The following is a 27,855-nucleotide window of genomic DNA, read 5'->3' on the forward strand; positions in this document are numbered from 1 at the left end:
TTTATCAAAACAATAATTCTGTAGTCGTCACCAACCTCTATAGAAACAAAGAAATAATCTCAGTTGGGGGGGGGGGGGGGCAATAGAAACTGTTTTAAAAAACAGTAGGAATTGTTTTAAAATAATCAAATCAAAATGTTCTCTATTCCAGAAAAATGTGAGCCGAGACTGGTCAAAACATCCATAACGTGAGCTGGGAGTGAAGGGGCGGGACTTCCTGTCGATTTTAGTTAATATTTGAGTTTGAATCATTCTGTCGATTGGTTCACCGAGTAAGGCATGAGAGGGAGCTAGTGTGATTTCTAGCTAAAAATATCAACATTGCATAGTGTTGTGGTTTACTGAGTATATTTCGGGCAAAGGTGGAATAGCTGAATAGTCTCATAATACTTAATATCACAAAAACAAGATTGGAAGCTGTATGCCATTTACATGCCCCTAATAAAATGCTAAATCACTCTGGAAGGGGATATAAGGCCATATCCAGACAATTTTGCAATTCACCATTCCATTGTGATGAGGAGTGTTCAGATGTGTACAGTGTACAGATGGAGAGCCTTCAAGACAGTTACCAATCATCCCAGGAGTGAGAGTTCTAGCAGTCTTCCCAGGAGTGGGAGTTCTTTTCCAAGGTCAGAAAACTCTTCAGAGATATAAAGAAAAACCTGAGTGCTACATCATGTGCCCTACAGTCTGTAAGCACATTAAATGTTTATGTTCACGAGATCAGGAAAAGAATGAACAAGAATGGTATATTTCATGGAAGGAAGGCTAGGAAAAAGCCCTTTCTCTCCAAAAGAAATATAGCAGCACAACTTTTGCAAAAAGAACAACTAAACAAACCAAAAAAAAGGTTTTGGAAGCAATTTCTGTTGGATTGATGAGACCAAGGTGTTCGTTCATCATCCTCAAAAACCAAGCATAGCATCACCACAAGGACATCAACTGCCAGGCACCGTGGTGGAGGCGTGATTATGTATTTGTGTCATCACAAATTGTAAGACTGTCTGCATTCTAAGACTAATGATCTCAGTACAATTTCTTCTTACATTTTTTGTAAAGAATATTATACAGCCATATAGCCAGCTATAGTGTCAATAGGTGCCAGACTAGCAACTGCAGATAGCTGTAGCAGAAACCTGAGGTTCACAATGTTAGGGGCATGTTAAGCAAAGCACAGTACCATCCTGCCTGATAAAGCACACAAGCATTATTCAGTGATACTAATTCTCATTTTGACTGTAGGCAAGGCAGAGCAGAAGGAATGCATTTAAATTATAAGCACAATTCCCAATTGGTAATGCAGAGTTTTTCAGTGTGTGTGTGTTAGTGTGTGTGTTAGTGTGCACGTGTTGGCAGGCAGTGCATGATACAAATGACACATCCCTCCATGAAGGCAGAACTGAGAGTCGCTCTTCTCACCTCCCTCTGCTACCAATTAAACTTAAGCACTGAGGCTTTTATCAGTCTTAAGAATGCAGCCAGTCGGTTAATGCAACAGTCAACACTGCTCTGCTCTACACTGCAGTGAGAGAAGAGCATGTGCACCCCACACGTGCACACACACACTCACATACATACACACACACTCACACACACCCACTCATACACATACACTCTCCCATACTTACTCCCTCACCCCCACACATACATACACACTCCCACTCACACACATACATACTCCCACACACATACATACATACACACTCCCACACTTACTCACACACATACATATACACTCCCACTCACATACATGCACACTCCCATACTCCCATTCACATACATATACACTCCCACTCACATACATACACACTCCCGTTCACATACATACACACTCCCACTCACATACATACACACACACTCACTCCCATACTTACTCACTCACATACATACACACACGCTCACATACACACTCCCATTCACAAACATACACACACACTCCCACACATACATGTACACTCCCACTCCCCCACTCACTCACACACTCCCACTCACATACATAATTTATTACTTATGGCACTACCTCAACCCTTGTTATTATTAATCCGCTGCTATGTTTATGTTTATCTTTATCTCTACCTGCACTACCTCAAACGCTGCTACTGCATTTTTGCACAATACGCGTTGTCAGGCCGCTATATATAATGTATGTTCCAATCACATATGTTATTAGCTACCTCATTTCATTTTATTGCACATGTTCTTTTTCAGTGCTAAGTGTCCTGATTTTTATGTTGTTTCTTGTACTTATTGCTTCTGCACTGTCTTGTCTTTGCTCTGTTTGCACACTTTGCACTTTATGTGGCTAGGACAAACTTCTGTCCTGACTCTGTGTTGTTGTTTTTGTGTTTGAACTTTTATGTTGTATGTTTATATAGCAACAGGGTCCTGGAGAAACGTTCTTTCATTTCACTATATACTGCGTCAGCTATATGTGGTGGAAATGACAATAAAAGCTTCTTGAATCCACACACTCCCACTCACACACACACTACCAGACCCACTCTCACTCACATACCCACTAACACAGACGCATACACACTCCCTCACACAGACACTGTTGTCAGATTAGCAGGCTTGGGTTTGCACATGTGCGCGTGATGGTCAGGTGTCCACAAACGTTTAGCCGTACAGTGAACATGCTGTGAAGCACAGCACTAATTGCGCAAAGTGTTTTTGCAGTCAGTAATGACAGCGCTGCCTCTTATCTCATTCTGTTAATACACTTTCACTCGATCTCTCTGCATTGGCTGATATCAGGATCATCAGCACAGCATCTGCTGCTTTATTATAGCCCTATTTATAGCTGCTGGTGTGGGGACCTGGGTTAATTTCATCATTTGCAGGTGCTACTCTGTGATTTTATTTCCAGTGCAGATTGCTGTTTCGTCTCCTGTTTCCCTGTAAAAATTACAGACCAAATTATTTACGGTTTTTTCAACCAACTATCCGGTCACCTGGTCATTTTCCATCATGTCTGAATAGACACATCTGTGATTTTGCCCACAGATGATCCTTTTTGTGTTAGAAAAAATACTCCCCGTAATTTCTGCACCACATATGTGGATCCACTTTGTGAATTGGTGATGAGAGGTGTTCAAAATATCAGTAAATCGGTCTGTCTGTCTGTCTTCTGAGTATTTCATCACCATCTAATTATCATTAATATTAACAATATTTGTCAAGAGTTAGATCAAGCTTGGTTAATCTTTTTTTTTTTTTTTTTTTTAAAGTTTGGTCAAATTTCCAATATTTCACTTCATCCTTAAGAAATTAACTATATACTTAATTAATGTTAGCCATGTCGAGCATACATCAATATTTTTTTTATTGTCTTAAATTAATCAAATCAAAATTTTCTCTATTCCAGAAAAATGTGAGCAGAGACAAGAGCACTGGTCAAAACACCCATAACGTGAGATGGGAGTGAAGGGGCGGGACATCCTGTCGGTTTTAGTTAATATTTGGGAATTGTTGGTATGAATTACAGAAAAAATTTTATATGAACATTACTCATTTCTGCAATTAATATAGTTTACTAAAAGGCAAACGTGGAATAGCTGAAAAGCCTCTTAATACTTAATAACTCTTAATAACACAAAAAAACCCAAAACATAAAAAGCTTTAAAGCCATTTGCATTTCTCATGAGCAAAATGTGAGCATGTTCACATATACTGTAGGTAATCTGCACCAGTGATGAAAAACTACAGAGACTGGTGGAGTTAAAAAATGATGATTGATAAGTGTTTGTTTTTCTTTTTAATACACAGGCATGTTGTGAATACTTGCTTTGGTTGTAATTTCACTGTAATTAGACCTCAAGAAAACAGAAAGAAAGCTGGTGATGCTAATAATATAGTATTTTATATGAGATTTTATTAGCAGGAAAAAATGTGATAAATAGACGGTAAAATGAGAATAAATTCAGAACACACACCGACGTCAAGCCTAGTGATGGAGAGAAACCAGAAAATGCATTTACTGAAAGATCCGTCAGCCAGCTGGATAGTTCTGCCAGTAGAATTTTGAAATGAAATGTACTTTATATTTAAAGTGTAATTTGGTCATTACAAAAATGTCATTGTGCTGCACTATAGATACTCGGTAAATAAAGGGAATGAAAGGACTTCTTGTATTATCGTGTTTTCTCCCGAGGTCACTGCTTAAACCGCCATGTTTCATCAGGTTTTTTTTTTTTCGTAGAGATGTCTTTATATACATGGCACTGATGCAATAGAATAAAGCACACTAGAGTATTCTTTCACCAGCGAGTGCTAAGGAAGAAAATCGCTTCCCGAAGAAACGATGGCAGTAAAACAAGAGGTTCCAAATAAAGTAACAAGTTCCAAAGACTCTCCGAACCCTTCCAGATCCAACGATTAGCGAGCTGCCAGGTTGGCTGTAATGTTACTGTGCTATTGTTAGATGTGTCTTGCTAGTTATGCCAGGCAAAAAAAAAAAGTGAAGTAAAAAACTCTGCGAGTTCCTCTGGGGGTTTGTAATGTAACGTTGTGCTGAAGCAAGTAGCGAGCGATTTATTTCAGCAACTCTTAGCTCCTCAAGGGATTTGCTTTATATGTTGTGACTGTGCTATTCCGCAGGGAATTCTCAGACTAAACAAAACCCTGAAGACAACTCACTTGTAAATATTAATTAATGACACCTTGGAGTGTGCGTAACACCTAAACAATATGGAATCAAAACAAATTTCAGAACCGTGCTTATTGGTGTAATATACTGTATGCAGATGATGTAAGTGCCACGTACCAGACGAACCGTGTGTGTTGTGTACATGTCAGATTCGCCTGGGGAAGGTCTCACCTGGAGCTGGACAGAGCGGTCAGTGAGACCCTGGACTATAGGGCTGAAGCGGCTGGTCTCTCTCCTCTCCCCTGCACTGGTGATGGCTTCGAGCACCTTCTCCAAGCTGAACACACAAAAATATCACACAGATAACAGTGGACAAAAGGCTAAGACTAAATGCAGCACGCCGGTCTTGTTGCTCGCTTTCCTTCGGCTTGTTCTTTAGGCATCGCTACAGCTTTTTATCCGTTGCCCTTTCTGACATTGTGTTTGCAGCTTTCATTCGCTTTTACAGTTTCCTCCAGTGCTCTTTTTGCCAGCTTTCTCAAAAAGATTGGGCTGCACCTAATAACTGCTTTCCACAAATTGCATCTCCTTTTATCATGGTTGCGTTTACTTGGCATGGCTACCGAGGTGATATTGCCACAGAGTATTACTAATGAGTCTTTTGCTCATTTGTGACAAATGTATGCTGCAGATGATCTCAGGGGAGTTAAAAAAAACAAAACAAAAACAAAACAAAACAGAAGGTAGATTCAGTTTGGCCAGAGATAAGGAATAAAGAAAACGACAATACATGCAGCTAATGGAGCACTGTATGAACAAATATATAAGATATTACTGTATCATTTGGCACGTTGGTGCTACAAGGACATTCTGATACAAGAAAGAAAGGCAAGAAAGGCAAGAAAGGCAAGAAAGGCAAGAAAGAAAGAAAGGCAAGAAAGAAAGAAAGAAAGGCAAGAAAGAAAGAAAGAAAGGCAAGAAAGAAAGAAAGAAAGAAAGGCAAGAAAGAAAGAAAGAAAGAAAGAAAGAAAGAAAGAAAGAAAGAAAGAAAGAAAGAAAGAAAGAAAAAGGCAGAAAGAACGAAAGAAAGAACGAAAAAGGCAGAAAGAAAGAACGAAAGAAAGAACGAAAGAACGAAAGAACGAAAGAAAGAAAGAAAGAAAGAAAGAAAGAAAGAAAGAAAGAAAGAAAGAAAGAAAGAAAGGACTAGGACAGCATGTTAACAGTTGAACATTTATGAACATAAACACTGCACAATATATTCATTTATTAAGACTGGCTGCTTCCTCAAGTGTGAAATTTGTTGGCTAAATCTCTAACTAAACATTTTATTACACTTATTATACATGGTCAAAAGTATGTGCACCCCTGACCATCACTCCTGTATGTAGTTCATCCCCAAACTTTTACCAGAACCAGTCAGAAGCACACGATTGTATAGAATGTTTCCGTATGCTGTAGTTTTAGAGAGCCCTGACTCTGACTCAACCCCACTGACTACCTCGGGATGAACTGAAACTGAACCATCTGAGACCAAGTCTGATCTCACTAATTCTCTTGTAGCTGAATGAACACAAATCCCCACAGCTTCGCAGAAGACTGGAGCTTATTATAACAGTAAAGGAGACTACATGTTTACAAAGTACACAAATGTGATGGTCAGATGTCAGACTTTCGGCCATATAGTGTGTAACTTGCCAGGGTTAGATTATATGCCAGTTGCATCTATTTCTATTTCACCAGCTGAATGTAAGAATTTTGCTTTGTTGCATAACACAACACTTGATGAAAGCACTTTTCTGATGGAAAACGAATTGGCTTTACTTTCAAGCTCGTGTCTGCAAGCCAATCACAGACGTGATGATACTAGCAATATCATTTTCTTTCCTTATTTTGTTTATTTATGACGCAAAGCTGGTCAATATAGAAGGCTGGAAGTTTACATCACAGCAATATATTACAATGACTTACTGTACACATGCAATTATATTTACCAAGACTGCACATAAACACATGTGTATCAGCTCCAATTCCTGAGCCAGTGCATGGTACATGTACTTAGTACGTGAAAAAGACTTTAAAAAAAAAAAAAAAAAAAAAAAAAAAAAAGAGAGAAAGAAAAAAGTATGCATGTGTGAACGTGTACCCTCTCAGTAGTGGCATGAATAATTTATGTGTAACTACAAAGGAAAGACCCAGTTATCAGAAGACAATGATTGCATGTTAAGGTTATAAAGTGGTCACTAAGGGGGACGTACGTGTTTTCTTCTCCCACTATGCAGATGGCGGAGAGCAGCTTGACGACGTCCGTCATCATGGCAGGTTGATGAGGATCCATAGCTTGGGCCAGCAGTGCCAAGCTCTTCTCTTCCCCGAGGATCCGATCCAGTCCATACTGACAACACAGAGGAATATCTACATTACCCATCAGCCACCTAGCCATCAATAACTACAGTGGAAGAACCTTCTTGCAATTTACCACAGTCCCCCCAACCCTTGTGTTTTAGATGTTCCTTGTGGAACATCTAAGTAGCAGATTATAATCTCATTTTGTCGTTAAATTTAAACCTTGCTCAGGGCTTTAAGATTAAAGTCGTGCAAAAGAAAAGCCATGCCCCAGGATCTGAGCTCAAATTCCGATGATGCCACGGCCACCTGTGGCCGAGAGTCGGACACTGCTGTGCTGCCTGCGTGGGAGGAATGGTGTTACTCTCCCCTATCGATCTGAGTGACGTTAGCCACAAGTGAGCAGAAGAGTGCAGCAGGAGCTTTCCTCTAACTTCACTATAAAAGCATAAGAAATAAAGCCTCAGAGATGGCATGCAGTAGGGGCTTATTATATATCCCCCCCGGTCAACCTAACAGAAGAGCATCAGTGATTTACAACCGGGAAATAAGTAAAGATTCTCACTGCTGTCACTTTCATCAGGTTGCTTTGTGTCTCTTCAGTCTGAAGTGAAATGCAAGAGCTTCATTCCATGTTTAATTTTGTGCACTGTTCATGATGGCAGAGAGCAAATACCAAATACAGAACTTTACACAACATATTTACACACCCCCTTACCCCAGAGCGGTGGCTCTAATGTGATGAAGGCACTCTCAAACTTTGCTACTGAACAGGTTGTTATATTGTGGTCTGAATTTTATTCACATGATGGTGTGTAATATATCAATATATTTCAATAAAATTTCACTTTGTTTCATTATTACAAACCGAACTATGGGAAACTTACACAGTAGCTCATCTGGCCAGCCAAATGAATTATTGTTTATCATTATTTGTTTTAGAGCTTTTGGTCATCCACTGGCTCTGAGGAATCCCCGTTTACTGGAGACAAATGAATGGTGGTGTTTTGCCTCGTCTTATAAACTGCTCAAAAGTCAGCATTCAAATGATATGTATTATAAATATTGTGTGGTGGGGGAATGGATGTCTCCATGTTCGGCTTCCTGTTAGTAGCAAACTAGCCAGTTAACCTCTGCTGAGGTTTTACAACATAAAATATCTATGTGCCCACTGATCTAAAGCAGATACTTTATGCCATGAGCAGCCATGGTGAATTGACATCAGTTGGTGAACTCGGGGTTGAGGAGAATGCTCTTTGGTTTGTCCGAAGTCGGAGGTCAGAAATTACGAGTTGCGGCCTTTACTCGGATGAAGCGTGTTATTCTTTTGACATTTGAAATAACAGTTAATGAAACACAAACTCGATTCCGATATCCAGTTGCCTGAACTGTTCATGTGAGCGATTTTTTTACATCTTTAAAATGCTTTTTGTTTAGACATAGATATTTCCAAAAATGCTATTTAGAAGTTTTCAAAAATATCCACATACATATGCATGAGGTCAGAAATTAGGAGCTGTAACAGAGTGTAAAACATTCGACACCCTGCTCCAATTGTCTTTGAAAGAAAATCTACAGAATAACCATGACTCATGTTGATTGACTACAAGAGCTAACGAGACTGAACTACTGCTTTAGTATCAGTGATATTTAATGAAGAAGGGCTGCAGTACAAAGAGGAAAAGAGAAGACCAAGAATAGGAACCATCATTATTGTGAACAGAGAAATCAGAGAGTCTGGATAGTTGACATGTGAGACCTACCAGCAATATGGCTGCTGTGTCATTGTTTAATATAAGAAGGTTCTCATTTCTCCAAAGCTTTAGGTCAGAAATGAATGATGTGGAAACCTGTATTGTACCCGTATTGATGAGTACCTGTACTGCTGGATTGATAGGAGACTTATTGTCATGAGCTGTGGTTGAATTTATAATTGTATGTCATTTGAATAACAAATGAAAATCGAGACCACAATTACGGATCATTTGTCCAACAGGTAGCACATATACGATTAAAAAAAAAAAAAGACCATGTTGGAGAACTAAGCCTGGGGGCAGATGTTGAATGGCAGCGGCAGTGGATGATTTATGTTCTGTTAGTACCGTTAGATCCTTAGCTCCCTTTGTTCCTTTGTTGCATTGTTAGTTGGTGAAATATTTAAGATGCATGTGCTTTTAGCAAGCCGAGTAGGCCGCCTTTTCACAGAAGTGCCCACGTGAAGATACACACAAGCTCAAGCTAATAAAAGCACAAGATGTGCTTAAATGAACTGATCGTAGATTACACTTCATGTCTTTCACACATAAATCAAAAGACTTTTTTTTTTTTTTTTTTTATAATTCCCCTAACATTTAAATTAAATACGTGACTATGAGCTCTCTGCTGGGAGGCATAATGAGTGATGCATGTGGGAATTTTAGTTAAAAATATGAATATGGAAAACGTCTACCTAGAGTTTTAAATTCATGGTGACGTGTTTAAAAAAAAAAAAAAAAGAAGAAGAAGAAGAAGAAGAAGAAAGAAAAGAAAGGGGGGAAAAAAAACCCAAGGACATGAGCTGGGGCTGAAGGCAGTGCTGCCTGGTAGCCTGGTGCTCCGTCCTTGGAATAATGACAACAGCACAAATGCGATCAGGGATATGCAAATGTCAGAATAAAAGGAGAGAGAGAGAGAGAGAGAGAGAGAGAGAGAGAGCGAGAGAGAGAGAGAGAGAGAGAAAGGGAGGGGTGGTGCACGAATTTAACACAGACACAAGACAGCAAAGTCTCTGTGGTCTGGAATGACAAGAGCAGTTGGGACTGCTTAGAGAAAGCCAAGGAGTCAAAGAGAACATCAAATAGAGGAACAGACTAAAGAGCGTGAATGTGCTGACAAGGACTTCCTTGTTAAGGCTGTTCATTTAATCTGCTAATCATTTCTGCATGAGTCATAAGGCTAAAAATCTTCATGGACATTAAATGTATTCAGACATTTCAGTAAATGTTCAATCTGTATTTTTTAATGGACTAAAAGCATTTTAAATGGCACAATAGGATTTACAGGATCAAATCTGAAAGCGCTTGTAACCTTCTGATAATTGATGCAATTAATGACGTACATAAGGGTAAGAACAACTCGTTCTATACAGCTGTTCCCTCCTTTGTTTCCGTGTTCAGGTTTAGGTAGGTTTAGGTACATCCTCTCAGCCTTGCAGGCAGTGTGCAGATTGAGCTGTACGAGTGTGTTTATGCGTAAACGTCTGTAACACATTTTATGCGGCTTGTTGTCTTAATTCCGCAGGAGAGCGTGCCAGCTGGGTGGGAACACCTGGCTGGCAAGCGCTGTGGGTGGAACGTGTCCCAGGATGCCACAGGGAGGCAGGAGAACTCTGGAGTGACAACGGGCCTGTGGGTAAATAACACTCTTCCTTCCTTGATTACGCAGGATGCTGAAGGCTGACAGAGTAACTGTGTGAGAAAGACAGTAGGGTAGGGAGACCCTTAAAATCCCATGTAGTGCTTTGTGATGTCTAACACGTTTATTAAATGTCTTCAATTTCGTGTCACTTGATGTAGGCAAAGGGCTCTGAATAAATGAATGCCATTTTATTTTTTTCCGAAAAGTTTAAGAACCTGTTTGTTGCCTTTCATTCTGCAGATAAACAAACCTACCCTTCACTTTTATTACTGAACAACCTGTGTGCTGATTCAGAAATGCAAAATATAAGTCAACTAACTGACTTGGTCTGATGTAGAAACGAATGTGTGGGTTTTTTTCCCCTAGATGCACCAAACAACAGGAAGAAAATGGGATAACGAAGGTCTGGTGTGACAACTGTTTAATCAACAGATTATAATAAAATTATGATTGTGTCTCCTTATAATATTTCTTGATTAAGAGATTAAAAGATGCAAATTCCTTGTTATGTGGTTAAGCTGATACAGAAGCAGAGTTACGGTACTGCCAGTGTTCACGCTGTCTGAGGTATGAAATTAAAAATGTATTAATTCCAATTTCTTAAAAATAAAATGGAATTCAAATGCATTTTTTAAGAAAGGATGAGGAGAGATCTAATAGAACGTGAACCAGACGTGATGTTCAGTGTTTTAATTTAATTTGTCCCTCTTTTTTAAAGGTTCGGTTCTGCATAATACAACGCCGCATACTGATGTAATCAAATGGCAGTTATTCTCCGCGAGACGCTGATGGATATATCAATTAGCTTAAATGAGAAATTAATAAATCCGAAGGCACAAGGTCTAATCGAATTATAAAACCAACAGCGTGGCAGACTAGCCACAAAGAATAAACACAGAAAATGTCCAGAAGCAGCTTGTGGCATATGAGCTAATCTCAGCACGTTTCTGCCTGCTCAGCCCTCCAACTCGACACAATAAGAAACATGTTTACCGTCATTGATTTCCACCCAATCAATCCCATTCAAGTGTTATGTCCATACAAGTCCATGCCAAACAGCTGGTCATCTCTGTCTCTGCTGTGTGGCTGAGAGAATCAGTTTGGGGTAGAAAGGAAAAAATGATAAGAGAGTGAGAGAGAGAGAGAGAGAGAGAGAGAGAGAGAGAGATGCAGACTCTTCAGACTGCAGCACATCAGAAGCCCCACTGGAGACCTACTTCTATCAAGGCTTCTCTAACAGAGGTGGCCAAATCATTAAAGCCCCTCCAGACCTGTCTAACAGCCATGCCCAGGAACCCCCTCCCGAGTTCAGAAGTGGACAGGAGATGCCCCATTCCTCTGGAGCTTGGCTCTTATCAGCTCAGTCCATATGAAAACAGCAGAGATTGCTGTGCCTTCTGATCCAAAAGCACACTAATCCAGCGCTGATGAGGCACAAGGGTGGACAAATGACTAGCCCGGGCACCCGAGACAAGCAGATTATGTGTACAGGCTATGAGATGCACTCTATTCAGACTTCTCTCATCCAATAAACAGAGGCATTTATGTTTAATGCACTTTATTGTGTTGGAACTCCTCACCTTCCTGTTGTAAGCACAGCGCATGCTATTCATTTCCAAAGCCTAGTGTCTGCTGCACCACACACACCAACCAACAACCAGCAATCTGAATGCCAGCTTTTTTTTTTTATTTTATTTTTACTATAAATTAGCTTGCATGGGTCAATTAATAAGCTTGCATGGTTGATAGGGACGATTTTTAAAGCCAAGAATTAGGAATTTATGCAAATATTCTTAATACAATTTGACTCATGAGTAAACTATTATATGAATTAGCATGTGATGAAGTGTGGGTATGCAGTGCCCCGCTAATGCCCCAGCATCGGAGCCCGGGGTTTATTCCCACTTCACGCCTAGCGTTCCAGGGATCCCCCCCATTGCTGACCAGGATAAAATGGCTCCTAAAGATGAATGATGAATGAACGCAGACTCTACTAAATATCTGCTATATGAAACTATATGGCTCTCGACTCATCAGCTGCTAAACACCATGTAGAGTCACCCAAAAATAAAAAGCAACATATCAGCTATTTAATTACCACAGTGCTAAGCCTTTTATCTTTAACAATCTTGCCCAAGTTAGCTAAGAAGTAAACAATCCAAATCTACCGTATGTTTAAAAGGAACACTGCAATATGCTGATGATTTTAGTCTAGCACTGGGGTTGTGTTTCAATGAAAAGTGGACTAGACATCCTTATCAAAATGAGAAAATGTGCCTAAATAATTTTGGACCACTTAGGATGACTTGGTAATAGGTGATGCTGAAATTGCCCTGGACTCACTCATGGTATTACCTTGTTGTTCATGAAAGCCTTTAGGCACTGGATGACTTTGTGCTGACTCTTTTTATCAATCTTCTCTTGGCTGTAAATGAGAAAAAAAAAAGAAATATGATTAGTTGGTAAAGAACAAGAAAATGAACAGATGTAAGGAGTAGAGAGCTAGACTAAACCTCCAATAACATCCAATAACTCTCACATTAGACTTAAATGAGCACAATTAAATTTTGTCTATTTATTAGAGCTATAGAACTTTCCACCAACAAAATACCTAAGGTTGAAGTTTATTATTCACACACTTAATTGCTTTTGAGTTACTGACCATTTATTTCAATTCAAGTGACCAATCCAAATAAGTTGAGAAACTTGAGAATAAATATAAAACTTTTGATGATGGCTGGATAGCTGCATCACTGTTCACTAATCACTTGCCCCACTGCTATGCAGAAAACATTCTTACTGTTTTTTGTGCAGCAGCCTCTCCAGTATGTCCAGCAGAAGTCCGAGGCCTTCGTGACCGAAACTCTGCACCCAGCTGTCAACACAAAACATACAACAATATGATCAACACGTATAACAAGAAATATAGAAGCATGGGTACTACAAAATTCTGTGCTAGAATGTGGCATAACAAATGAGACATTATTAAACTATAACAAATACTTCTATAATGTCTAGGACAGCATTTTTTATGCCTCATTACACTATCCATGTGTTATATTTACTCTGCGTCCCTTCAGTGGCTTCCCATGTCCAAACATGATTCCTAATGGGAATACAAACCTGGAGAGTATTTTTCCAAAAACTTGGTAATGAATTGCAGCAACGATGAGTGCAAAAAGCTACACCCACGTTTTCTCTCTAAAACCTACAGCATGCATGTTGACAAGAACACTTTTTGCAACTGCCACCACTTCACTTCCTTTATCAAGATGATGGATAAGCTCAGATCTTAAAAACCAAGTTCATTCTAAACTATAGTATAAGGGAAAAAGTATACCCATGTGGTTCTTCCCCAAACTGTTGCCACAAAGTCTGAAACCCACACCAGTAGAATGTATTTGTACGCTGTAGCTTTACAATTTCCCTTCACTGTAACTAAGAGGCTCAAACACTGTTACAACATGACAACGCCCCTAAGCACAAAGCACAGAGCTCCATGAAGACATGGTGTGTTAAGGTTGGAGTGGAAGAACTCGAGTGTCCTGCACAGACTCCTACTGAACACCTTTGGGATGAACTGGTACACTGACTGAACCCCAGAACATCGGTGTCTGATCTCACTAATGCTCTTGTAGCTGACTGAACACAAAACCCCACAGCCACAGTAGTGGAACACCTTCCCAGAAGAGTGGAGGTTATTAAACTGGGACCAAACCTGGAATGGGACCATGTGGGTCCATGTCCACAAACTTCTTTTAACGTGTGTATCTACTGTCCCTTAAACTGAATTCCTTATTTTGCACTGGCATCTGCAGAAGTGTGTTCTTAATTGGAGATCATGTTTGGCCTTAGGAGACTGCTCCCTATTCCTTCACTTGAGTGCTAATTTCTCATATCAGCTAGCTCAAACTCTCACTGGCAAAAAACATAAACAGATGAAATTCAACAAGCCTTTTCAGCGTAGTGTTTGTTCGGCTTTATTAACATCAGTGGATTTCTCCTTCTCTGCTGTATTAAGCCCTGTCCTATGAGCAATTAGTGAAATGCATCGCTAATGATTCTAATATGTTTATTTTACTGCATTTCAAACAGAAACGTTCGTTCTACATATCAATTGATTTGGCCTCTGTTGTCTTTTGGAAAACCCTGTAATTCAGATGGAACGACCAAAGAAATGTGTTGGGTTACATATTGATTAATCAAGTGCATTCGCAAATGAACCCACATTCGGATCCAGCATGTTTATCTCTTGCTCTTGATAGCAGACTTAAAAGCAAGCAAAAGGCTTGGAAAACGGTTCAGATATGCAGGACGACAAGCTAACAAGCATTAGAAGAAATGAAGGCAATCTTTGCATAAAAGTCAAGTAGCTGCAGGCCATTAAGAAGCGTTTGGTGATGGCGGAAACAAGTGCGAGTTCAACGACCAGGCAGGCAGGTAAACAAATTTGCTATGTGCCGTCTTCCAGCTGACATGTATCGTAATACATAAACATATCCAAGTGCGCTAAAACAGCAGGACTGCTTTATCTCTCCTCATCACAGAGAATCCAGTAAGAGAAAGAACCCATTTCTGGCTCCTCGCTGCGATCATCTGCGGCCTTTTTGCGAATCGCCAAAAGCTTCAGGGCCCTGGGCTGTTCATCATGTCACTCATGGCGCATCGGGGAGAACGGCGATCCACACAGCCGTGCAAAATTGCCTCAGCACAAGTGAAGAAGTGCTGCAAGCATCAATAGCCAATTTTCCAAAAGCCAGTGTCAAGAGGCGTGGGTGCACTTCAGAAGCTAAATTACAGCTGAAATTGACCACAAGACGGAGACTGAAAACTAAACTGTGGGATGGAGCAGTAGGAGGAGGAAGAGGGGGAGGAGGACAGGAGAGGAGAGAGAGACAGAGACGGAGACAGAGAGAGAGAGAGAGAGAAAGAGGAATAACAGGATAACACCATTTAGATGAAAACAGAAAGAGCGAGTGGGTTAATCCTCTGAGACTGTGCATCACTGAAAGGCAGGTCTGGCAGAATTGAGGAGAAGCAGGATTGATGTTTCTAGACTTTTCCAGACACACTCTCAGAATGACTGAATCATGCTGCCAGTGCAGAAGAGTGATGGCGCACAGAGCAATAACCCTGACGCTGAACTTGTTTTCTTCACATTGCAGAGGTGAGAATGTTATACTGTCCATTTTATGGCCCCGTCTCTCTGCTTCATGTGCAAGGTGGAAATGTGATACCTTTATAAAAATCCAGCGCGCCTCAAGATTTCCACTCCTCTCGTACAGGGTTTACAAGTGGCTGCTAGTCACTGTCCGTCATAATGTTCTCTCAAATAATATAAACCATACACAGTGGGGTCTGGGAGCACTGGTGAGATTTTCACAAATGATATCAGCAACATCTTGAGGGAAAAGTAGAATCTTTGAAATATTTACACGAATTTCAGAATATCACAGTATTTGCCATATTGTAAACCGGACGATGCACGTTCTTCAGATTCAATGAAAAGATTATTTTATTTATATAGTGACAGAGAAATAGCGCTAAATCTTGTTTACTGTATCTATTTGAGACGGAATAATTCCTATCACGGTTTTCATTTCAGTGTGGTCTAAAACTTCTAGTTTATCTATGAAAATGTTCCTGTATGCAGCATGTACTATCTGGATGCCCTTTAGTTTAATAATTAGAGATGCATAATACATACAATATATACGTTTTATTCAGCTCTGTTAATGTTGGTTGCTGCCTTGTCATGCTCGCAGAAGTGAAGTGCTCTCATACACGTTTCTATATATATAAATGACACGCCCTTATCCTGTGCAACGTACAATTGTGTTTTAAATATCTATATATAATATATTGATACTGATAGCTAGGTCACACACCATACCACCATGCAATAAGTATCAATATCGGTATCTGAGGAAAAAGCCAGAATAGACAAAACTCTCCTGGACCAACACATCTGATATTTATTCCCCTGCCCTCTTTTCATCTCTAAAGCCATACTGGTTTCTACTAAGTATATACTCTTATCTGAGTGTGAAGTGAATGGAGCTCTACAAGCCCGTTTCACAAGGTCACTGGTTGATACAGGGCAGAGATGAATTAAGGTGTTCCTGCTGATTGCGGTGTTAGCGGAGGCCAGAGGTCCCTCTTTGCTGCTTAATCACACCTCACTACTGAAAGAAAGGTGTGATGGCAAGAGAGTAAACAATCACGCGCGTTAAAAGCAACGTGCACCTAGTGCAGTGAACGTCACTCATTTCTCTCTTCTCTGCTTCTTCACTGATCTGAACTTGTGTGTAAATGTGGAGCTTCCCAGATTAGAAAGGAGGTGAGTAGAAGGCGTCCATCACGAGGGAAGAAAATAGCAAGACGACAAAGACCTAAGAGACAAGTGTGATGAAAACGAGAGAAGGAAAGTAAGAAAGTAGCAAAAAGAGAAACAGAGAAAGAGTGAGAGGGAGAAAGACAGAAAGGGAGGGGTCGGTAAGCAGTGAGCCGTCCAATGCCATCATCATGCAGTCCTCGTACGGTTCTAATCAACAAGCTGCATGCCTCCCAGCATCTACTAATCAAATTCTAGCATGTATGTCTTGGTGACTCCTCAAGGTAAAGCAAAAAGAGGTCTTAACCTGACTAGAATTTGTCAAAGTAGAGACAAGAGGAGCGGAGTCATAAGCTCATCAACAGCGCTCACTAGCTGATAGGATTCCAGTACATTCTGCTACTGAAATAATAATGATGAAATGAACTGGTAATTTAGTGGAATAGGACGGGATGGTGTGGACACTCCAATCAAAGTTAAATTAAAAACAACATGGGAACATGAGGAAAGCACACGTTTAGATATCCCGCATATTATAAAGCCAAATTTGTTTAATTCCCTTCGGTTTAGTTCTTTATTTCCAGCGAAGCGGAATAATCAGACACTTTCACAGGAATGAGGGAATGGTGAAGTGTAATTAAATGCTAACAGGATCAATATACACTGAGAGGGGGGAGAGGGGTTAGAAAACAGACATACCAAGACGATGCACTCAAGCTCAAAGTTGAGGATAAGAAGCTAAGATTAAAAACAAAAAAACTATGATGCCAAACCTATTCTGATGTAAAAGTGTTGAGATGGAAGTAATCCTCCAGGCGGGTCACGGAGCGAATTAGAACTACTGAAGCCGACATTCATTTACAGTAGACGATCACGGAAAATTGAAAGAGGAACGTCTAACGCCACCTGGGAACTAAGCTAATGCCAGAAACCTGCGAACCAGGAAGATCTTCTGCAGTTGGACACGAGGCTTGTGTAATCCAGTTATCCACAGATCTTGGGTCAACATCTAGGGTTGGAAGCACTTTCGAGGTTTAACAGTTATAATACAGTTCCTCTGTAACTGGAAACATTTCCAAGAGGAACACTGAAGGATGATACTCTATTCAGCTTGAACTGAAGCAATTCAATTCAGTTTTATTTGTATGGCGCTTTTGTCTCAAAGCAGCTTTACATGAATATAAAAACTCTAAATAAAAATTTTGTTTTAAAGTTAAAAATTAAATTGATATTAATCCCTAATGAGCAATCCAGAGGTGACTCTACTGAGAAAAAATTCCTTGAGACAATATGAGGAAGAAACCTTGAGATTAACCAGACTCAAAAGGGAACCTCATCATCTGGAAGACACTGGATAGTGTGACTGTGATTAAATAATTAGATGTTGATTGAGTTTCTGTAACAGCACGACTCTGACAGCAGTGCAGCTGCAAGCCAAAGCCAAGTTTTATTTGAATGTGCTTTTTCAAAAACTTATTCAAAACTTATATTACTCAATAACTTATTTGGAGGAATATTTAATAATAAAAATATTTTTAAAAGAAGAACAGATACATAGAAAATTAATTGATTGATTGATTTATTGATACACCATCATCATCATCAAGTGTTATCGAAAAGGCAGAAAGACTGCTTTAACGCTTATGAAAGGAGACTCCACATTAGCGATATGAGGTGAAGCTGCTCCTTTACGTTTTAGGGTGGATGACTTGCTTTGCGCTTTGGGGGTTTTCTCAGTTATGTGACGAGAGCGAGAGCGAGAGCGAGAGCGAGAGCGAGAGAGAGAGAGAGAGAGAGAGGGAAAAAAAAAGAGAGAGAGGCACAAATGAGTGAGCGACTCCTAATAAGGATTTACAATGTGTACAATGTGTCAAAGTATAACACATCAGTCTTTTTCTAACCCCTGGAAAACTGCTGTGGTAAAAACACAGAGAAATAAAACAGTCACTTCACATCAGTATCATCATCACACCACCTCAGGGGTTGATTATTGTTTACAGGGTGGGCTGGTTTTCAGAAAATAAAGTCCTGATTTATTGGTATTATTCCTTTATGCTTAGTCAACTATCAGAAGACATTTAAAAAACAAGAATTAAAAAAAGTTATGTTATTAAATGACTACTGAGTCTTGCACAGTGTGACCTGGCACACGGCAAAAAACTTTTGATTTCAACATTTCAGCTCAAACATTTCAAGCACTGACAACTTATGTTCATAATCAGCTTCAGTGACAGCTTCTGCAAAATATTTTTGTTTGGTTTGTTTACTTTTTTTTAACCAGGAAATCTCTTTACATTCAAACACAACAATTAAAAAACAAAAAACGAGAGAGAGAGAGAGAGAGACACGTTATGTTCAATGCCACCGCTCACAGCTGAACCGTTGCTGGATGTCTTTCTGACTTTTTGTCATGCGTCAAGAGTAAAACGTCTAAAGTTGCTTCCGTCTGGTAATTTCTATACTTATCCATTTCCTCAACGTGTCATAATGCACTCAACAATTAAACTACATTGGGTGATTACATCAGTGGACACTTTTCTATTAGGTTTCTAGGCAACCATATCATGAGACAGGCCAAGTGCTTAGGAGTGATCGCTTGTCAGGTGGTCTAGCTAATGAATTTATGATATGTCCACCGTGGCATAGAGTGTAAAATATGGAAGTGCCAGAAGTGTTGTCAGATATTATTTTTTATTCCATGCGCATAAACAATCGGCGTAACACTGCGAGACATCAGGAGACTTGATTTGAATATTTTAAACAGTACATGAACTTTGTCTTAATTCAAACTCTAAATTCAACACCATGACCAAATATCAAGGTCAGTCAAATTTACTGTGATAACAGTTTTAGCAAGCTCTGGTTTCATATATACTGATACTTCGGATTTTCCAGATGATTTTTCTTCAATAGCGCCGGGTGTGAAGGGGGTCAGTAATGAGAGTCCCTGACACCGACCGGGGGTGTCGCCCATCTGCTGACGGCTGAGGAATGAAGCTCCTGAGTTGGAGAGAAAATTCAATTTAGTGCCCTGCTCCCTGGAAGGATGGGGCCGAGGTGGTGAGCGATATTGAGTGGGCAGGGCCTCGGCTCCTGACAAGCGCTTCATTGAAATGCATAGCTCATGAGCGAGCAGCCATATTTCCCCATCATCAGCAGGTGAAGCAGAGTGCAGGAGGGGAAAATAATCAGTTGATGCATGGTGGGGATTATGCCTGAGAAAAACCGATGGGAGCTAGCGGCGCACAGACCGAGTGCCAATTCTCGTGAACGCTGTGCCACAGATCGGGGGGAAGAAAATGCGTGTGCGCTCGCATACAGCAAATCAAGCAAACGCTTTCAACCAAAATACAGCTGACTTGTGAACCCATCACCAGCTCATCTGCCAGACTCAGACATAGGAAATTAGCCACGATGTTCAGAACACAACCGAGTTCTCATCGTTCTTTCTTTTCTTCCATGGGAGTGGATGCAGCTGGGTTGATCAGCCCATGTAAAGCAATCAGCAACAGGCCTTTTGTGCATCAGTAGGGCTGATATTAAACAGCATCTACCTCCTCTTTTTTTCCTCTCTCTCTCCCACAGAGGAGCGCTCGATTACAAAAAGGGAACATCTGGAGATAGACCCACGCATCGGAATAACAATATCTATCATTGCCTCAAGTGGCAGCAGAGCTGGAGCCTTAAACAAAAGGCAGTGCACTTCACCATGGGAGGCGCCAATCAAGAGAGGCTACATCGAGTGTTGTGTCCTACCGATCATAATCACGTTAAGTGCTACTTTGGTTCCGGAGGGGGAAAAACATGTTAAAAACAAGCACGGAGATAGTTTAGTCTTCATGCACACCCCTCTGTGGGTCTCGTATTTGAGCCTCTCTCTGATGAATGAATCATTTATTCTGTTCTTGTTTTTTTTTGTTTTGTTTTTGTTCATTTAACACTTTTGCTTATACACAGCTGAGACTGAGCCACAGAATGTTTCATAACAACAAAATCTTCCAGCATTATTAACGACATGTGCGTGACCTTTCAGTGGTAAGCAGTGACATGTTCCACTTACTGAAGTCTCTGTGTGTGTCAGGGTTCTACAGTGGGACTATTTCACATGTGTAAACATGAAAAACGATTAAAGGCGCACCAGCGCGAGCGCCTCACAATTAAACTCAAGAGTTAATGTATGATATCATCAGGATAATATCTCCCTCATGCCCTAACCGCAGACAAGAGTAATGTTTTGCAGCATTTTGGGGTACGCAAACCCTGTGAGATGCATGACTCGAGTCTTTAATAAAGAGACCTGATCTTTCCTGTAGTTTTTACCTGCACTTTTCTTTGCGTGTGAATAAGAAGTGTAAACTCGGTATTAAACAGTATTAAAGGCACACACTCCCACTTCATATATGCTGTTAACTTTTTAAACACCAGATTTGATATCAGAATCGACACAGCTCACCTTTCTGAGAAAGCTCATTTGCATTTATTGACGCCCACAGGACTGCACAAAAGTGACACCAGGCAGCATGAAATGAGCGATCCGAGTAAAGACAGGGCAGAAGTGGAAGTTATTTTGGCCCACTTTTATGCTAATAAATCATTTAATTATGTGTTATAATAATAATTATTATTATTGGTTTTATTATTATAATAATAATACGTGCAAAATCCACATTTGTTTACAGTTCATGGCTATGCACAGCCAGTTCTCTATTTATAAGTCATGTCTCTTGTTACAATTAAATGGCTAGTTTTATTTGTCTTAACTTAAAGATTTAATTTAAATCATTTTCTTAATTTATTCAATTAAATTTATTTACACTTCACAGTACACTACGGTTCATATTCACACAAACTACAGCTTGAGTAGGATACATATGTTTTTTTTTTTTTTTTGGCTTCTTAAGATTCACAGGATGTGAATATAAAATTTCTTAGACATTCATTCCAAAGATTTATAAACAAATCCCTTCATATCGAGGCCCAGCGTTAGAATTACGCAGAGCAAACTGTTTGTAATTTGTCATAGAATTACTTGGACAAACGTTAGGAACCTGAACAACACAACAAATGTCTTGTTTAATAATTTTCACACCGCCACACTATTATATTTCTGGTCGTTAATTTCCCTGATAAACTAATTTACATCAGCTAAGTGGATGATTCTGTCTTTGGTGAAGACAAACTCCTTCACAACATCTAGCCAAGTCAAGAAAACATTCAAGGAGTGGAGAATTATCATTGTCAAAATCAACAATTAAGAGACACCTTTGAGAATGTAAATCATTGCTAGAAAACATAAAAATAAAGCTTGTCCAGTTGTGGGACAACTGGGGAGTGGGACAACTGGGAGAGTGGGACAACTGGGGAGTGGGACAACTGGGGAGTGGGACAACTGGGGAGTGGGACAACTGGGGAGTGGGACAACTGGGGGAGCTGGACAACCTGGGGAGTAAGACAACAGGGGAGTGGAACAACTGGGAGAGTGGAACAACTGGGGGAGCTGGACAACCTGGGGAGTAAGACAACAGGGGAGTGGAACAACTGGGAGAGTGGAACAACTGGGAGAGTGGAACAACTGGGGGAGCTGGACAACCTGGGGAGTAAGACAACAGGGGAGTGGAACAACTGGGAGAGTGGAACAACTGAGGGTGTTTAACAAATGGGGGAGTGGGACAACTGGGAGAGTGGGACAACAGGGGGAGTTTAACAACTGGGAGAATGGGACAACCAGGGGAGTGGGACAACTGGTAGTGGTAGACTGGAAGGTGGCATGTGCAAATCTCACCATTGCCAAGCTGCTTCCCCTGGGTCCTTAAGCAAGGCCCTTAACCATCAACTGCTTAGTTTTATTTTAAAAAATAATAACATAGATGTAAGGTACTCTGGATATGCACATCAGTCAAGTGCTGAAAATAGAGAAAGATTCTTTGGACAAAATGGAACCAAGAGTCGCACAAAACTATGTATACTCATAGTTAATAACTGAGACCCCAGACCTTTGACTACAAATCTTCTAATGCTGCTTCTAGTTGATAGGCAGAACCCTGTTTTTCATTGAACTGATTATCAAATTCTGCATAATGAGCCCTTGTGTCTAAGCTGATTTCAATAAACCGAGTTTGCAACTGTTTGCTGAGTAAAAGAAAAGATAAGAGGAAAAAAAGACTAAAACAAAAAGCACAATATTTTTAGCTCTCTTCTGCTCTTCTATCTAGTCTCTCATAACACACTCTAGGTATCCTTCTTCCTGACATCCCTCTGGCCCGGTTGCTGTGTTTACCTGTGCGTATAGTCCTACAGAACATTTCAACAGTAAAGCCTGACGAAAGAGCATCAACCTTAGTTGAGAGTCTCATTGTTGGAGGCATGCAACAGCTACAATACCTCCGCCGTTTATCTAAACCTGTCTGAAAGCAAGACTTTACAAGGTTAAAGCATGCAAACTGCCCTTCAAAACATGGCAATATGTACAAAAGCCTTCCCTGGAATGAAATATAGCAGTCTGGAGATTTGAATCAAGTGAGCATTAAATATTAATGAGTTTTGGTGTAATTTATGCTTGCTAAGGGAATACGTGTCAGTCACAGTGAAAACAAGTGTCGTCTAAGCAACATGCGTACGATCATTCACCTGTTAGAGCTGGCAAAGATAAGAAGAAAAACTCTCTCTCCTCCTCATTCCACTCTCACTCTCTCTCTCTCCCTCCCTCCCTCCCTCCCACCCTTCTGTCTGTCTCTCCCTATCTCTCATAGCCTGAACATTAAAAACAGTGAAAAACAAATTCATCACTCCATTCCCAGGAAACAATAACAGTCATAAATCAAAGAGAAAAATGAGCCATCTTATCTGGCTAACTTCATGGCTAAGGTAGCTTGACTTCCTTTCTCCCTCCGGAGAGTCCTTCCCAAGGCTGTGTTAGCCACATTAGCGCTGCGCTGTGTCAGAGTGGCGCTGAGACGAAAATAAAATATTAACTCAAATCGTCCTGTGGTTGCCCCAGGTCTAACGTGCCCGTCTCAGCCTATTTTTTCCTGCCTCCACTCTGGAGAAGGAAGCAACCTGGGATCCTTCACTCGGAGGTGACTCACCAACCCAGATAGTAAAGTAGGTAAAAGCCACAAGTGGGAACATATTTATACACTGTGCATGATTTATCATGGTAAAGAGATCTCAGAGGTGGAATACAGATTCTGCGGGGACGTGATCGGCTGAGGGTTCGTGCTGGAGCCAGTAAGGATTGTCTCTCTAAAAATCTCTAATTAAAAAAAGAGAAAGAGAGAGCTAGAGAGAGACAGACAGACAGACGGAGAGAGAGAGAGAGAGAGAGAGAGAGAGAGAGAGAGAGAGAGAGAATGAAAAATGCCTTCAAGCCAACACAAGTACAGGCAAAACAAACGGAGTAGACATTAAATGTCATATTAAAAGGTTTAGGGGTCAGCTAAACCATGAACAGGTTAAGTCCTTTAAGAAAAACTGATCTAAGATGAATAATTTGGAGGATCTATGTTTGTGTAGGAGTGTGTGTTATTGCAGTGAGGTGTTAATATACAGCAGTGGGATCCTTTAGCTGCAGGCAAGCTACAAGAGGGATTTTTATCATGCTTAAAAGACTTCTTAGGCACAGAGGGAAATAGATTGCATCCAGAAAAAAAAGTAAAAAATAGAAGGAAATTTTTAAAAGCGAGACAGAAACATTATAAAAATATAGTCTAGGAAATAATTAGATTCATTATTAATAATATTCCTAATAAACAAACTTAATTTACTGTGTAATGAAGTGAGTGGAGTTACCAGTACATTTGGGTTGCTAAGCAACATAACAGGTATTTTATGGACAGAATGATTGCTTACGTGCAATGTAATTTAATTGGGTTAAATCCTGGCGTATTAATACAGAATTCAGTTGTCGTGATCCAAAAATCCAATTTTAGCTAATTACATTTCAGAAAAGTTTATCATCAATAATTAAATTCTTATTAGCTTTCTAACAAAACAATTCTTACTGAATTCTAGCCTACTAGCTAACATGACTTGCACAGAAACAGCATCAGGTTTTCTAACTTGCTAACATGCATTTTTAAAATTAGCCCTATATTTCAGCCCTATGCTGAAACCAGGAGTAGAAAAAAAAAACACCAGTTTCTTACTAGCAGTATTTTACAGCCAACTACAAGAAAATGTTTAACCATTTGTAAAGATTTGGTCATTAAAAACTGGTTTTCCTTTTTATCAGCTCAGCAATAGGAGCTCGTGTAGCTGCACTTATTAAAGTGTCTCTTCTGTTTTGTTTAGCTGAATATCCTACAGTTGTTTGTTCTGATTAAACGTTTATTAACTTAAAATTAAACTCATGTGCCTTCATGAGCCACGCTCAACATTACTGCAAGTGTTAGCTGTTTTGCAACACAATCCAAATGTTAAAAGTGCACCGAAATACTGAGGCTTAATTTCACATCAGTAATAAAGACAACCAGATATGTTACTGTGCTTCGAAAAATCCCAAATCATATTCTGGGCAGGGGGAACAGTGAGGATCAGTGATGGTATGTTGAGAACAGTGAGGATCAGTGATGGTATGTTGAGAACAGTGAGGATCAGTGATGGTATGTTGAGAACAGTGAGGATCAGTGATGGTATGTTGGGAACAGTGAGGATCAGTGATGGTATGTTGAGAACAGTGAGGATCAGTGATGGTATGTTGGGAACAGTGAGGATCAGTGATGGTATGTTGAGAACAGTGAGGATCAGTGATGGTATGTTGGGAACAGTGAGGATCAGTGATGGTATGTTGAGAAAGGTGAGGATCAGTGATGGTATGTTGAGAAAGGTGAGGATCAGTGATGGTATGTTGAGAACAGTGAGGATCAGTGATGGTATGTTGAGAACAGTGAGGATCAGTGATGGTATGTTGGGAACAGTGAGGATCAGTGATGGTATGTTGAGAACAGTGAGGATCAGTGATGGTATGTTGAGAACAGTGAGGATCAGTGATGGTATGTTGAAAACAGTGAGGATCAGTGATGGTATGCTGAGAACAGTGAGGATCAGTGATGGTATGTTGAGAACAGTGAGGATCAGTGATGGTATGTTGAAAACAGTGAGGATCAGTGATGGTATGTTGGGAACAGTGAGGATCAGTGATGGTATGTTGAGAACAGTGAGGATCAGTGATGGTATGTTGAGAACAGTGAGGATCAGTGATGGTATGTTGAGAACAGTGAGGATCAGTGATGGTATGTTGAAAACAGTGAGGATCAGTGATGGTATGTTGAAAACAGTGAGGATCAGTGATGGTATGTTGAAAACAGTGAGGATCAGTGATGGTATGTTGAAAACAGTGAGGATCAGTGATGGTATGTTGAGAACAGTGAGGATCAGTGATTGGATGTTGAGAACAGTGAGGATCAGTGATTGGATGTTGGGAACAGTGAGGATCAGTGATTGGATGTTGAGAAGAGTGAGGATCAGTGATTGGATGTTGAGAACAGTGAGGATCAGTGATTGGATGTTGAGAACAGTGAGGATCAGTGATCATATTTTGGGAACAGTGAGGATCAGTGATTGGATGTTGAGAACAGTGAGGATCAGTGATTGGATGTTGAGAACAGTGAGGATCAGTGATTGGATGTTGAGAACAGTGAGGATCAGTGATGGTATGTTGAGAACAGTGAGGATCAGTGATGGTATGTTGGGAACAGTGAGGACCAGTGGATGTTGTGAGAAATCATGATTAGTGATCAGATGTTGAGAACAGTGAGGATCAGTGATGGTATGTTGAGAACAGTGAGGATCAGTGATGGTATGTTGAGAACAGTGAGGATCAGTGATGGTATGTTGAGAACAGTGAGGATCAGTGATGGTATGTTGAGAACAGTGAGGATCAGTGATGGTATGTTGAGAACAGTGAGGATCAGTGATCGAATGTTGAGAACAGTGAGGATCAGTGATCGAATGTTGAGAACAGTGAGGATCAGTGATCGAATGTTGAGAACAGTGAGGATCAGTGATCGAATGTTGAGAACAGTGAGGATCAGTGATCGAATGTTGAGAACAGTGAGGATCAGTGATGGTATGTTGGGAACAGTGAGGATCAGTGATCATATTTTGGGAACAGTGAGGACCAGTGGATGTTGTGAGAAATCATGATTAGTGATCAGATGTTGAGAACAGTGAGGATCAGTGATGGTATGTTGAGAACAGTGAGGATCAGTGATGGTATGTTGAGAACAGTGAGGATCAGTGATGGTATGTTGAGAACAGTGAGGATCAGTGATGGTATGTTGAGAACAGTGAGGATCAGTGATCGAATGTTGAGAACAGTGAGGATCAGTGATCGAATGTTGAGAACAGTGAGGATCAGTGATCGAATGTTGAGAACAGTGAGGATCAGTGATCGAATGTTGAGAACAGTGAGGATCAGTGATGGTATGTTGGGAACAGTGAGGATCAGTGATCATATTTTGGGAACAGTGAGGACCAGTGGATGTTGTGAGAAATCATGATTAGTGATCAGATGTTGAGAACAGTGAGGATCAGTGATGGTATGTTGAGAACAGTGAGGATCAGTGGATGTTGTGAGAAATCATGATTAGTGATCGGATGTTGAGAACAGTGAGGATCAGTGATCGGATGTTGAGAACAGTGAGGATCAGTGATCGAATGTTGAGAACAGTGAGGATCAGTGATCGAATGTTGAGAACAGTGAGGATCAGTGATCGAATGTTGAGAACAGTGAGGATCAGTGATCGAATGTTGAGAACAGTGAGGATCAGTGATCGGATGTTGAGAACAGTGAGGACCAGTGGATGTTGTGAGAAATCATGATTAGTGATCGGATGTTGAGAACTGTGAGGATCAGTGATCGGATGTTGAGAACAGTGAGGATCAGTGATCGGATGTTGAGAACAGTGAGGATCAGTGATCGAATGTTGAGAACAGTGAGGATCAGTGATTGATTGTTGTGAGAACAGTGAGGACCAGTGGATGTTGTGAGAAATCATGATTAGTGATCGGATGTTGAGAACAGTGAGGATCAGTGATCGAATGTTGAGAACAGTGAGGATCAGTGATCAAATGTTGAGAACAGTGAGGATCAGTGATCGAATGTTGAGAACAGTGAGGACCAGTGGATGTTGTGAGAAATCATGATTAGTGATCAGATGTTGAGAACAGTGAGGATCAGTGATGGTAT

General features: G+C 40.3%; 1 protein-coding gene across 3 annotated transcripts in view; it reads right to left on the bottom strand.

Moving 5' to 3' along the window:
* diaph3 (diaphanous-related formin 3) overlaps window positions 1-27,855 on the bottom strand; it is a 323,559-nt gene that overhangs the window by 212,963 nt on the left and 82,741 nt on the right. For all 3 annotated transcript variants that reach the window (XM_058400944.1, XM_058400942.1, XM_058400943.1), the window contains 4 exons: window positions 13,134-13,208; window positions 12,689-12,758; window positions 6,850-6,986; window positions 4,823-4,928 (listed from right to left, as the gene is read on the bottom strand). In XM_058400944.1, the coding sequence (XP_058256927.1) occupies window positions 4,823-4,928; window positions 6,850-6,986; window positions 12,689-12,758; window positions 13,134-13,208 (388 nt within the window). The remainder of the gene's footprint in view (window positions 1-4,822; window positions 4,929-6,849; window positions 6,987-12,688; window positions 12,759-13,133; window positions 13,209-27,855) is intronic.

The sequence above is a fragment of the Hemibagrus wyckioides genome, linkage group LG10 (assembly GCF_019097595.1).
Source record: "Hemibagrus wyckioides isolate EC202008001 linkage group LG10, SWU_Hwy_1.0, whole genome shotgun sequence".
NCBI lineage: Eukaryota > Metazoa > Chordata > Actinopteri > Siluriformes > Bagridae > Hemibagrus > Hemibagrus wyckioides.